Consider the following 12851-nt stretch of genomic DNA (forward strand, 5'->3'; position numbering starts at 1 on the left):
GGAGAAGCCTGTTCAGTGAGACAAAAGGCCTTGTCCCAGGCATTGCAACACAGGTGTGAGCAGGGCTTTCCAAATGCCGAGGAAAGTGTGTGTGTGAGGGTGGGGGGGAGGGTGGCATTTTTCAAGTGCTGCCGACTCCTGGTGTTGCACCGCCCAGTTTCGACAGAGCCAGTTTGTTACTTGACTAGTTTTATTTCCATCTGCTTGTTCTGACTCCAAGCACAAAGGAGTGTCTGTTGGGGGAATCTCCACGGGGAGCTCACCAGATCGCTGACACAGACAATAGTGTATTACGTCGCAAGGAGGAGCCGGGGGGCAGAGATTCCTGGGGCCGGAGAGGGATGGGAGGGACCCATTGCAGCCTCACCAGGCCTGTGAGAAGTGAGAGGAGCCCATAGGAAGGGTTCTGCGCAGGGACAGCTGGAGCTGGGCCAGGCTAGTGCATGCACTAAGGGGCCAGGAGAGCCCAGGGAAGGGACCTCCCTGTGCTGTACCAGACCTGCTCTGCCACTGCCCTTTCAAAGTGCTCCCTTCCCTCACCCCGCAGTTGTCGTGGGTACCTGGCCTGACTGAAAGCTGCCCTGGGCTCTAGGCTCTGAGGCTGTCTCGTCCTCCTCCCCTGTGCTGCATGCAGGCCGCCCTCCTGTCTCCGATCTCCTGCCCTCAGGCCATGCTGCTCCGCCCTGCCCACCCTTTGCTGCCTGCTGGGGGTGACTCTGCCTGCGCAAACAGACATCGCTCCGCCGCGGTCCCTGTCATGACGCTGGCTTGCACCAAGGGAGGAGCCGGCCCGCTGATTCCATTGCAGCATTGACGGCGTGCTGAGGGTTCCTGGTGTTGTCCAAGGGTTCGCCCTCTAGAGAGTCAACCTCCCTCACTCCCAGAACTGCCAGGTCGCCGGGCTGTGCCAGTCCTAGAGCGGAGACAATACGTTAGTCTCTGTTTGGGCACAGTCCCTGGCAGCCGGAGAGCTGCTGTGACCTGTGTCGCCAGGTTTGTCCCACTGACGTCTCTGAATTTTGTAATCTGTGGATTCCTGGTGCATGTTCAGAATTTGAAGGGTTGCCCCATTGTGTGTGGGCAGCCTTCGTTCTGGCATTTCCCAACTCCTGGGCTCTTGACTTTGCAACTGAAATGTTCTTTTAACATATGTCTTGTGTGTATTAAGTAAAGAAAGCGTGGCTGAGAGACAGGGGATGCTCTTTGCCTCTGATGTGTCACCAGTGTGACTGATGCAGAGATGTCTACCTGAGTCCGCAGAGAACCAAGGGCGATCGCTTGTAGAGATGTGAATTGTCCCCTTGTTCCCAGTGAAGGGTTAACTCAGTGCCCAGCAATGGAGATTTAATGGTCACCATTGTTAACTATTTCATTCCTCATGTAGGAAAGGAGAGGAAGGGTCAGAGATCATCACTATCTTGGGAGCTCATTTGTGAGGACTCGGTCATCAGCAGTGACTCAGTGGGGGCTGATATTGAATAAAGTGGGTGGAGCTTGGCAGAGTTTTACCACTTTTTTTTTCCAGTTTGCCCCCTATCCTCACGTGGGTTTCTCCCATAACGAGGGGGAGGGATGGTGTCAGAACCGCCGTGTTTCACTAAAAACTCATGAGAACAGCGGTTATGAGAACGATAAAGCAGCACTGGGTCTTTATGAACCAGGAGCCGGAAAAGTAAACCAGCTCAGAAGCTAGGAAGGTCCCCTAAGCCGAGAAATATACGGATGCTTCCAAAGTTTGATGGCTGCCCTTTTTTTAATGAAATCTTGGTTCGGCACCAACCCCACAGAGCGTTTCAAGGCTAAGTCACCAGCCCCGAGAACAGAACCTGCCACACGTTGTAGTGTAGCTTGACTTGTGGACAACAGTAGTCAAATATTAGCGTTCTGGCTGGTTAAATATGTGCTGACCCAACGGTACCTGCACAGTGAGTCGCACATCGGTCCAGAGCAGCATCCTCACCTTGGGACTGTTGGAGGAACAGCCGTGACGTTATGGTGCCAGTGTCTAGGCCGCTATTCTGCTTTTGTTTGGATTCAAGAGCCCATCAGGTCTCGGCGCCTGCTCCCCCGTCCGTGTGATGGTCCTGCCACCCCCACAGCAACCCAGCGTCATCGCTGTGAGGTGCCAGACTGTTACCGCGTCAGGTGGGGAACAGGCTGCAGGAACTGATGAACTGCTGAGCCTGGATCGTGACTCCTTCCCACGCGCTGAGAGAGGAGAGCTCTCGCTCGTCCAGCGGGACGGTTTGGTTGAAATGGCTCGGTCCCGTGAGTGGCGTTGGTAGCTCTGGGCTCTCCGGATCCTGGCCGCCATGGATCTGAGCCCTTTGAAGTCCAGCAGAAACTGCTTTGTCCCCCAGCTTCTCTCTACTCTCATTTTCCTTCTGCCCTCACCTAAGCTCAGGCCTCGCTTGACCTTTGTTAGAGGTGTAGCTCCTGCTCCGTCCTGCACTCTGCCATGCTGCTCACCAGCCGTGCTTGCTCGTGGCCCTGCAGCGATGGTGGCTCAGCCGCTGGTGCCTCCTTTAGGGAGTCTGTGCTTTTGCTGTGCTTGTCATGGCTGTTAAATTTACTCCACTGTCTACCATCACCTCTGGGCGTCTGCCTCAGCCCCACCTCTGTTGTGTCCTCCTGCTGGCTTTCCTCTCCCAGGAGCTCCTTTCACTGGCCTTCCCAGCTCTCCATTGGGCAGCATGTGCAAAATGCTTCTGCTGTGCCCACCTTCTGTCGTGTGAAAGACGTGTGACCCCATCCTCGGTGGCACTACACGGTCATGGCGAGATCCAGCCCCTCCTTGATTTAAAGCCCAGGTGACCTACTAGATCTTCTCACTCACTCCCTGCCTCACTCCCTCCTCTGACCTAGCCCTGGGCTTCCCCCGACTGGTGCGGGAGTCTTCTTCCCTGCAGCTCCTACCACTCTCTGGAACAGCCTCCCGAAATCTCTGCACCGCTCCTGTTTCCAGAAGCCATCTGAGCACTGGGCGTTTTCTCCCTGGCCCACTTCTCTCTCCCTCTCGTGTTCTATTTCACTGGAGCACAGCACTTTGGGGAGCGTCGGGATGTTCAGCTGCATAGTCTTGGCTTCCCCGTGTTTACTCTTTGTCCTGCCCTCTCTCAGCGATGCTGATCCCTGGAAAGTATTTGTCCTCATCAGCCCCATCCCAGAGTCTCCTCTTTCCTAGCTCCCTTAGTCCCTCCACCATTCCTTACCCTCACCTCCGTGGGTCATGCTTGTTGCTCTCTTTTGCTTCCCTCGTGTTTTGTGTGCTTCCCAAGCCCTAATCCACAGTGGGATTGATCATGAGGATTGACTGCCGTGAAGCTGCCTCTTCACGCCCACTGGCCCAGGTGATTAGTGGTTCGGATGCAATCTGGAGATGTGCCTCTTGAAGCCAAAGCAACTCCCTTGCACCACTCCTTTGCCCCCTGACGGCTTCAGGACTCCCAGGTGCATTGTATTCTCTTCTCTCCCTTTTCAGATACTGACGTACATGGACGGGACGGTGAAAGTGCAGGAGACATACCTGAAGAACCGGACTGGCTTTGCGCACCCCATGCCTTCCTTCAATATTTCCATTGCCATTAACAACACCCAGGAAATGGATTCTGGCGAATACATGTGCACGGTCAACATTCTGGACGAAGATGCCATCAACGGAAAAAATATTGGACTCATCAACCTCACCGTTCTGGGTAAGTTCTGGGTCCTCGCGCTCTCCCTCCCAGCCCTAGATGTGCCCTTTTGGGGCTGTGGGGGCTGATGCAGGGCACCAGGGTGGCCCCAAATGGGACATGCAGCTCCATGCTGGGCAGTCTGTGATAGCATCACCTGCAGTGGGCATCTTGGCTGGTTGCTGTTGGGGGAGAGAGATGAAAGATTAAAAACTGTTCCTGAAACTGACTTGAGTTTAATTGTCTAGAAACGGAGAGTTGTGGTCCGGAACACTAAGACAGTCGGTTACCACGGTGATGAGCGCAATGTAGAAAGGAGAATTGGATAGGGTCTCTTGTCATGATCACACCCCATAGCCCGGTGCACTAACATAAAACCTCATGGCTGAAAGTAAAGAGCAAGTGCCTCAAGGTGATATGTCCCGAATCGATTACTGATGATCCAGAAAGCGAAGGTGCGGGGGAGCAGTAAGGTAGCAAAATTTGCAGATGAGACAAAATTATTTGGGTTGTTCAGGACCATAAATGATTGTGAGACATCTCAGAGACACAAACCAAGCTTAGGGGAAGGGGTAACATGAAGTCCAATTAAATTTAATGGTACTAAATTTGAGGGAGAAATGTAAGCTATTCGTACACCTTACAGAGAATCTATAAAGAAAATCTAAAGTTTGGGATTGTTATGTTAAAAGGGAGATGAATAAGGGAGGGACACAGAAAGTGTATTGAATAATGAATAGTTTAGAGAAGGTACATTGGGAGCTTCTGTTCTACACAAACAAAGGGACAGTAACTGTAATTTAAAGGTGGCAAATTCAAAGCCAATAAAAGCAAATACTTTTTCACTCAGTGCATAGTTAGCCATTGGAACTTGCTGCCCCAGCATGGCATTGACACCAAAAATTGAACAAGAATCAAAGAGGGATTGGCCATTTATATGGACACCTAGAATACCCAAGGTTACCATAGTTAATGCCAAGAAGTTTTTTGGGAAGGTATTAAAACTCCTGCTTCAGGTCTTGGGCTGGTCTCTGACTGCTAGCGATCCGGATGAGACCTAATGTGGGGGCAGATCACAACACAGCATCATGCTGTGAGGTTCTTACACCACCCTCTGCCACTGTCAGAGACAGGATACTGGGCTAACTAGACCTTGGGTCTGATCCGGTCTGGCAATGCCTGTGTTCTGATGTTGTAACTGAGACTTTCCAAACAGCCTAGGAGATTTAGAAGCATGTCTCTCATTCTAGTTAACTGCGGGGCTTGTTGCACTGTGTGGCACCAGGGCCTGGCATAAATCTTGAACTGTAGCAATATTGAATGTGTGGGAAGTCTTGAAAGTTCAGAAATAAACATTTAAACAGAACCTCAGCACCACTCCATCCCCTGCTGTTGTCTGTGGACAGCTCGCAGGATCTGGCTGTTGCTGCCCTTTGGCCTGGCACAGTGAGGCACCTCTCACCTGACCAGATAAGAGGTTGGTTTCACTGCAGTAAACCTGCCATTGGAACATGGGATACCGCTGATGCTGTGCTGTGTGGTTGCTTTGGTGCTTTAGGGAAATGAACTAATTACTGGGCATTGCAGATCCCTCTGGAGCCAGAGTGCTTTTCTGGGTTGTTCACAATAACAGACGGTGACAGCAGAGCCAGGGCTAGGATAGTGGGGCCTGGGGGCACAGGCTTCAAGCTTACGTGACTGCTCTGGATTAGACGTTCTTGTTAAATCCTGGATTTGTGCTGGAGATGGCCCACCTTGATTATCACACACATTGTAAGGAGAGTGATCACTTTACATAAGCTATTACCAACAGAAAAGGAGGACTTGTGGCACCTTAGAGACTAACCAATTTATTTGAGCATCCGATGAAGTGAGCTGTAGCTCACGAAAGCTTATGCTCAAATAAATTGGTTAGTCTCTAAGGTGCCACAAGTCCTCCTTTTCTTTTTGCGAATACAGACTAACACGGCTGTTACTCTGAAACCTGTCATATTACCAACAGGAGATTGGGTTTGTTGGGGAGGGTGGGGAGAAAACCTGAATTTGTGCTGGAAATGGCCCATCTTGATTATCATACACATTGCAAGGAGAGTGATCACTTTAGATAAGCTATTACCAGCAGGAGAGTGGGGTGGGGGGAGAGAAAACTTAAGAAGTATGGGCTGGATGAATGCACTATAAGGTGGGTAGAAAGTTGGCTAGATTGTCGGGCTCAACGGGTAGTGATCAATGGCTCCATGTCTAGTTGGCAGCCGGTGTCAAGTGGAGTGCCCCAGGGGTTGGTCCTGGGGCTGGTTTTGTTCAATATCTTCATAAATGATCTGGAGGATGGTGTGGATTGCACTCTCAGCAAATTTGCGGATGATACTAAACTGGGAGGAGTGGTAGATACGATGGAGGGCAGAGATAGGATACAGAGGGACCTGGACAAATTGGAGGATTGCGCCAAAAGAAATCTGATGAGATTCAATAAGGATAAGTGCAGGGTCCTGCACTTAGGACGGAAGAACCCAATGCACAGCTACAGACTAGGGACCGAATGGCTAGGCAGCAGTTCTGCGGAAAAGGACCTAGGGGTTACAGTGGACGAGAAGCTGGATATGAGTCAGCAGTGTGCCCTTGTTGCCAAGAAGGCCAATGGCATTTTGGGATGTATAAGTAGGGGCATAGCGAGCAGATCGAGGGACGTGATCGTTCCCCTCTATTCGACATTGGTGAGGCCTCATCTGGAGTACTGTGTCCAGTTTTGGGCCCCACACTACAAGAAGGATGTGGATAAATTGGAGAGAGTCCAGCGAAGGGCAACAAAAATGATTAGGGGTCTGGAACACATGACTTATGAGGAGAGGCTGAGGGAACTGGGATTGTTTAGTCTGCAGAAGAGAAGAATGAGGGGGGATTTGATAGCTGCTTTCAACTACCTGAGAGGTGGTTCCAGAGAGGATGGTTCTAGACTGTTCTCAGTGGTAGCAGATGACAGAACAAGGAGTAATGGTCTCAAGTTGCAGTGGGGGAGGTTTAGGTTGGATATTAGGAAAAACTTTTTCACTAGGAGGGTGGTGAAACACTGGAATGCGTTACCTAGGGAGGTGGTGGAATCTCCTTCCTTAGAAGTTTTTAAGGTCAGGCTTGACAAAGCCCTGGCTGGGATGATTTGATTGGGGATTGGTCCTGCTTTGAGCAGGGGGTGGGACTAGATGACCTCCTGAGGTCCCTTCCAACCCTGATATTCTATGATTCTATGAAAACCTTTTGTAGAGATAAACACCCATTTTTTCATGGTTTGTGTGTATAAGAACATCTTCTGTATTTTCCACAGTATGCATCCGATGAAGTGAGCTGTAGCTCACGAAAGCTTAGGCTCAAATAAATTGGTTAGTCTCTAAGGTGCCACAAGTACTCCTTTTCTTTTTGCGAATACAGACTAACACGGCTGCTACTCTGAAACCTGTCAGTATGGATTTGTTCGTGCTGCCTGTGGCCAATAGATGGCACTGTTTCATTTTGCAAGTTACAGCTGGAAATAGGCCCTGTAATGATGTCCACATTCGGAAGGCACTAACCCGTCTTCTCCTCCTGCTCTCCCCAGTTCCTCCATCCCCCCCGACGTGCCAGATCCAGGGGAAACCCTACCTTGGGGGCAACGTCACCATGAGCTGCAAGTCATCCTTCAGCAAGCCCAGCCCCAAGTACAGCTGGCAGCGCACTGCCCCCAACACCCAGGTCTTCTTCGCACCAGCCCAAGGTAGGAATCCCCACCCTGAGTGCACCAGGATCGTGGCACTGCCGGGGTGCAGGCAGGAAACCCTGTTGCTCTCACCAAGGCGTCTGAGAGGCTGGGGCAATGTGGGAGAAGGGGAGGAGGATCATTATCACCAGGCGCTGGCTTCCCTGTGGCATTTGCCTGGCTTGTGGCCAGCTTGGAGCAGGTCCATGGACTAGGCGTTCTGTGCTATCAAACAGCTGCACACGTGTACCAGGCACGGGGGGTAGCATTGCAGCATTAAACTAACGGGTGTGTTCTACTGTGTGTGTGCACCTGGCTCCATTCCTACCCAGCTGGGCCAGTCACCTGGGGGAATGTGCATCTCTGGGCTCTGCAGTTTAACGTCCCCACCACTTGGGGAGAATGCTGTGTTCACTCTGACTTCCCTCCCAGCTCTGAAACGGCTGGACCTCACTGGGCTGAATTCTCAAGCTAAAAAAGTCCCCATTTGGGCAGAGCCCGAGCACGGAAAACGGCAGCCCAGGAAGTGACTGTTCTGAGCACACGCAGACAGGGGATTTGCTTGGGAACTTCACGAGCTGCCACATCCAGAGCTGCAGAGGGGTGGAGAAAAGGTCAGGGAGTCCTCACTCAGTAACAGATGGAATCTTTCAAACTCCCTTTTTTGATCTGATTCTCCCTTCTCTCTCTGCCTTCTCGGAAGTCACGTGTGTTCCTTACAGGGACCCTGATTCAGAAGGGTAGTGACTGTATAACAGAGGGGAAGGGTGGCATTGTGGTTAAGTCAGGGACTGGGAGGAGGGAGATCTGGGTTGAATTCCCAGCTCTGTCACCGACGCCCTGAGTGGCCGTGGGCAAGTCATTGAATGTCTCTGGCCTCAGCTCCCAACCCTTCCTTTCCCCCACCCTTTGTCCTGTCTGTGTAGATTGCAAGCTCTACGATGAATGTGTACGTATCCCGCACCTAGCATGATGGGTCTCTGATCTAAGTTGACGCTGCAGTGATACCGATCCTCCCAACACCGAGTGGGGCTTTCGGGGGGAAGAGACGTCAGATGAGTGAATTTAGCATTTGAACTAGTCAGATTTCTCTCAAGCACACAGCATAGCATAGCGGGCATTCCTCTTCCACTGCCTGGGGATTTACACAGGCTGGACCTCTTCGGGAGTGGAGTTCTGTTAGTCATTGTCATTCCTTCTAATTCGCATTGTCCCCCCCGCTCCTGATGTCGGCTCTTGTGTTTAATTAAATACTGGACGACTGTTTTATAAAGGGAAGAAGTCAGGAAATGTAAAAGGGCAGGTTCTCACAGCAACGTGCCCTCCCCTGGTGGCGCGCGCTCACCCACCTGGCATGCAGCACACCCTTGCTCGCTTGTCAGGCGGTTGCATACCGTTGCCATGCTTGGTTCTCGGCATGCAGCGGCTTCCCGGACTTCTCTGCCTTTCTCTGATCTCACTTCTTGATTGGCTCTAGAGCAGAGATCACAGTCAGCCTTGGATGTTTAGTATGCCCAACCCCCACTAGGAAAGGTTTGGGGTTGTTGGATCGGGGGGGTTAGCTTGGGCCTCTCTAACAAATTATTTTAATATGCTCATGGAAACGTACAGGTACAGGTGTGACTCCTGAGGCAGCCTGGGAGGAGAATACAACATGCACTCAATAGCTCGTTTCACCGAAGGATCTCCAAGCATTTCCATATCCGTTAAGCTAATACCTCTGTGAAGTGGGGCAGGGATTCTCTCCTTTCATAGGGAAGTTGCTGAACCTCCGAGAGGTGAAAGGACACCCCAGGGTCTCACAGTAGATGGCAAAGCTGTGAATGGACCCCAGGAGTCCTGACTCCCAGCCAGGTTCTTGAAGAGTCACTGCCCTACATGGTGGTTGTAGGTGTGTCAGTCCCAGGATATTACAGAGACCAGGTGGGTGAGGTCATAGCTTTTCTTGGACCAAGCGCGTGTCTCACCAGCAGAAGTTGGTCCAGTAAAAAAAAATGACCTCGCCCACCTTGTGTCTCTACATAGTTTTCAGCACAGTAACAATTCTGGCAGGTAACATAATTCGTCACAACCCCACGCAAGCGTCAGTGCGGGCTCATGGTCTCTGGCTGTCCCCCCCACCATCAACCTTACACTAACCGCTTGTCCAAAGTGACACTAATTATGCTTCTCTTGTTACGATGGAAGAGCGGGTTGGGGGCGCTTTGCCTGACCTCCGGGATGAGTGTCATTCCAGTTGACAACAGAACTTCTGACATTTCACAGCCGTCTTGAAATACACTCGTTCCTTCATTGCTGCTTCACACGGAGCCCTGGCTCCCTAAAACCTGCTCTGTTTATTTTTACTAGTGTCCCGCTTTACAGCCACGGCACGTTAGCTGTTTCTCGGCTTTCCTTTTCCTTTACTACCTCCTGACTTGTAGCATCTCAGCCCTCCAGGCAATAACCCTGTAGATGGGCCCTGATCCTCGGGGCCTCCGTTTGGATCAGAGCCTGTGGCGCTAGGTGCTGTATGAACAGAGGAGACACGGGCACAGCTTTTTAACGGGCGAAGTGTGACGAGAGGAGGGGATATGCCAGGGGGGTGGGGAAGGTGTGAAATTTTCAAGTCACTCCGGGTCCATCTGCCCTGCGCAGGGGGTTGTGATTGTTGCGTGGGTTGGCATACCTGTGCCAGCTGTAATCTAGCTAGCACGAATAACCATGGGTAGTGCTGGTTCAGTGGCACAGGCTTCAGCGTGGGCTATCTGCCCCCATGTAAACCCACTCTGTGGATCTACTCGGGTCGCTAGCCTGGTGCAGGGTCCATGCCGCTCTGGTTACTTGCGCTCGCTAGATTCAAGCGGACACGGGTGTGCCGACCACATGACAGTCACACCTGAATTTGCGTTGTAGCCGTACCCTTCAGCTCTTTGTGCCCCGTGTGTACGTAGCCTGTGGGCTGCTCTACAGTCGGCAGAGCCCCAGTCAGCACAGGTGTGAGGCGGGGACACAGGTGTAATCTCTTGCTGCCAGCACCACCCGTGGCGATTGTGCAGCTGGTTTTATGTGGTTCCTTTTTTGTCCTCCCTCCCACTCAGACCCCTGCCCCTTCTCCTCTTTGAAATGCATTAGTTACTATGGAAACAGTGTCGCTGGTGTAAGCGTAGCTTAATAACGTGCTGAGTGCAGTGTAAAGCGAGGGGGGTGGAGTGGGGGGTGTCCCACGGCGCGGCCTTTGTGCCTCCTGCTAGTCACTGCAAGCCGGGCCTTTGCTACTCCCTAAGGTTTCTACATGGGGGAGTGTGGCACGGTCTGCCTTTGTGGGCCCCAGGATGGTTGGCGCTGCTCAGACTCCCCTAGGTTTCTGATTGCATAACTCCACACGGCACTGAGATTAGCCAAAGAGACCTTAGGAGCCCGTCTTCACTGCAGTCAGTGTAGATGGACCCAGTCTAGCTTTGATCCAGTGTAGCTGTGGCAGCATGGGCTCGCCACTCGAGTACATACCCAGGTTTCGGGTGGGCTGGGACAGCCCGCATGGCCACCTGTGCTTTATGCTTCCCTAGCTAGCGAGATCAAAGCTAGCTCCAGTGCGTCTCCGTCCTTTAATTGCGGTGTGGACATGGCGAGACCTGGACAGCTGGAGGCTGCTGGTGGGGCTCCGATCTCGTGGCCCTGGCTAGAGTCTGAGTTTAACCATGGTGCCAAACCCATCTGGCTACCGCAGTCTGCGGCTTAAGGCACACGCAGAAATCTAAATAAACCCTGCAGCTGCCACATGTGTACAATAAACTTAATACAAAGCCAACCTAAGGAGGCCAACAGAAATGTATTCCTGTGCCTTTCCGTTAATCGAGTAATTCACCCCCTGAGAAATCACTATGCCCCTGGAGTATTACTCCCCACCCCAGACTGATACCTCCTTTCTGCCCCTCCCGTCTTCCCCTGAAAAGCCTGGCAGAATAAATAGGCTTGATTGCAAGTGCTAAAGGCCAACAGGCTTGGGCTGTGTCAGACAGAGGAAGCAAACTGTAGAGCGAAGGGCCCTGGTTCGGTCTCCCTTGATGCTGGCAGGGAGGGTCTTGCCTTGGCAGCTGGCTCTGGTTACTGACTGGGGATGTTGCCTCTCCCGATCGTGCTCTGTACTGGAGCAGATGGGAAGCTGAGGAGTGCCCTGCGTGCAGCCATGTGCTGGAAAGTTTGTTCTGTGTGAATGGCTGTTCGCCAGGCTGGCACTTGCTGCTGTGGCCTGTTTCCAGCGGCAGACGATCGCTGCCATCTTGCAGCTCCTTTCCAAAGCTCTGAGGAGGGCCAACCCCCCCCCCCCCCGAGCCTGTGGTCCCCGGTGCAGGGTTCCGAGGCTGCCCCGAGGCTTACACCGATACGTAGCGTGTCAGACGGGCTCTGTCGGGAACGCAGCTGCCGCTTTGGGTGCCGCTGCAGGGACGGAAAGGCGACACGGGCTCTGCAAGCGCTGCCTCCTCTTAGGCCAGCTGGCAATGGGCAGGATTCGTGCAAAACATCCCCCCCCCCGCAGTGTCTGCATGGTTTAGAGAACATCTCTTTTAAAAGAAACCCAGCAGTGTGGGACACTGGACGCTTTCACTGGTCTGCTAGCAGAGCTGCAAGCTCCTGCACCTGTGGATAAAGTGGCTAAACATCCCTTCTGCACCAGGAAGGGACACAGCGCGCGCTCTGCCCTTTCGAAGGGGGATTAAATTTCTGACATTTCCTGCCACAAGCTCCGTCCCCACGAGCCTCAGTTCACATAGAAGCACCTACGCCTCTCGCTGTGGTACCGGTGGCCTCTTTCTCATGCCCTGAGCTCTGGGTCAGGGAATACTGCAGTCGTCAGAGATGCAACAGCACTGGGGATGAACCTTCAAGCAGCACCTCGTTGCCAAGCACTCCTTCGCGATGCAGCAGCGTGGTCCTCTCTGCTCTGTTAGGAGCCGGGCTCTCGAAGCAGGGGCAGAGGTGTTTAGCTTTAACTATTGTGCGCTCCCCTAATAAACGGGGGTTGTTTTGGTCCGTGAACCAGAGTGCTGGGCAAATGGGGCGTTTATTTGATTGCGCTGTTCAATAATGTCGCTTTATGAAAATGGCTAAGCTCCGATATAGTACATTTACACACACCGCTTCCGTGTGAAGCGGCGAAGGATGCCCCATACCTATCAGACCCACAAAAGCAAAGCACTGTAATGTTAAGCCACTGAACAGTCCATCCCCTTTCCTCCTTCACCCACACGCGTGCGCTACCACCGCCACAGCTCCTGCACACCACATCACTAGATCAGGGCTAGATCGTCGGGCTCAACGGGTAGTGATCAATGGCTCCATGTCTAATTGGCAGCCGGTGTCAAGTGGAGTGCCCCAGGGGTCGGTCCTGGGGCCGGTTTTGTTCAATATCTTCATTAATGATCTGGAGGATGGTGTGGATTGCACCCTCAGCAAGTTTTCAGATGACA

At 52.4% G+C, this 12851-nt stretch overlaps 1 protein-coding gene across 2 annotated transcripts in view; it reads left to right on the top strand.

Annotated features, from left to right (window-relative positions):
* The window catches only part of ESAM (endothelial cell adhesion molecule), an 89932-nt gene that overhangs the window by 68556 nt on the left and 8525 nt on the right, over positions 1-12851 (top strand). For both annotated transcript variants that reach the window (XM_074936886.1, XM_074936887.1), the window contains exons 3-4: positions 3482-3695; positions 7264-7419. In XM_074936886.1, the coding sequence (XP_074792987.1) occupies positions 3482-3695; positions 7264-7419 (370 nt within the window). The remainder of the gene's footprint in view (positions 1-3481; positions 3696-7263; positions 7420-12851) is intronic.

The sequence above is a fragment of the Natator depressus genome, chromosome 22, assembly GCF_965152275.1.
Source record: "Natator depressus isolate rNatDep1 chromosome 22, rNatDep2.hap1, whole genome shotgun sequence".
Taxonomy (NCBI): domain Eukaryota; kingdom Metazoa; phylum Chordata; order Testudines; family Cheloniidae; genus Natator; species Natator depressus.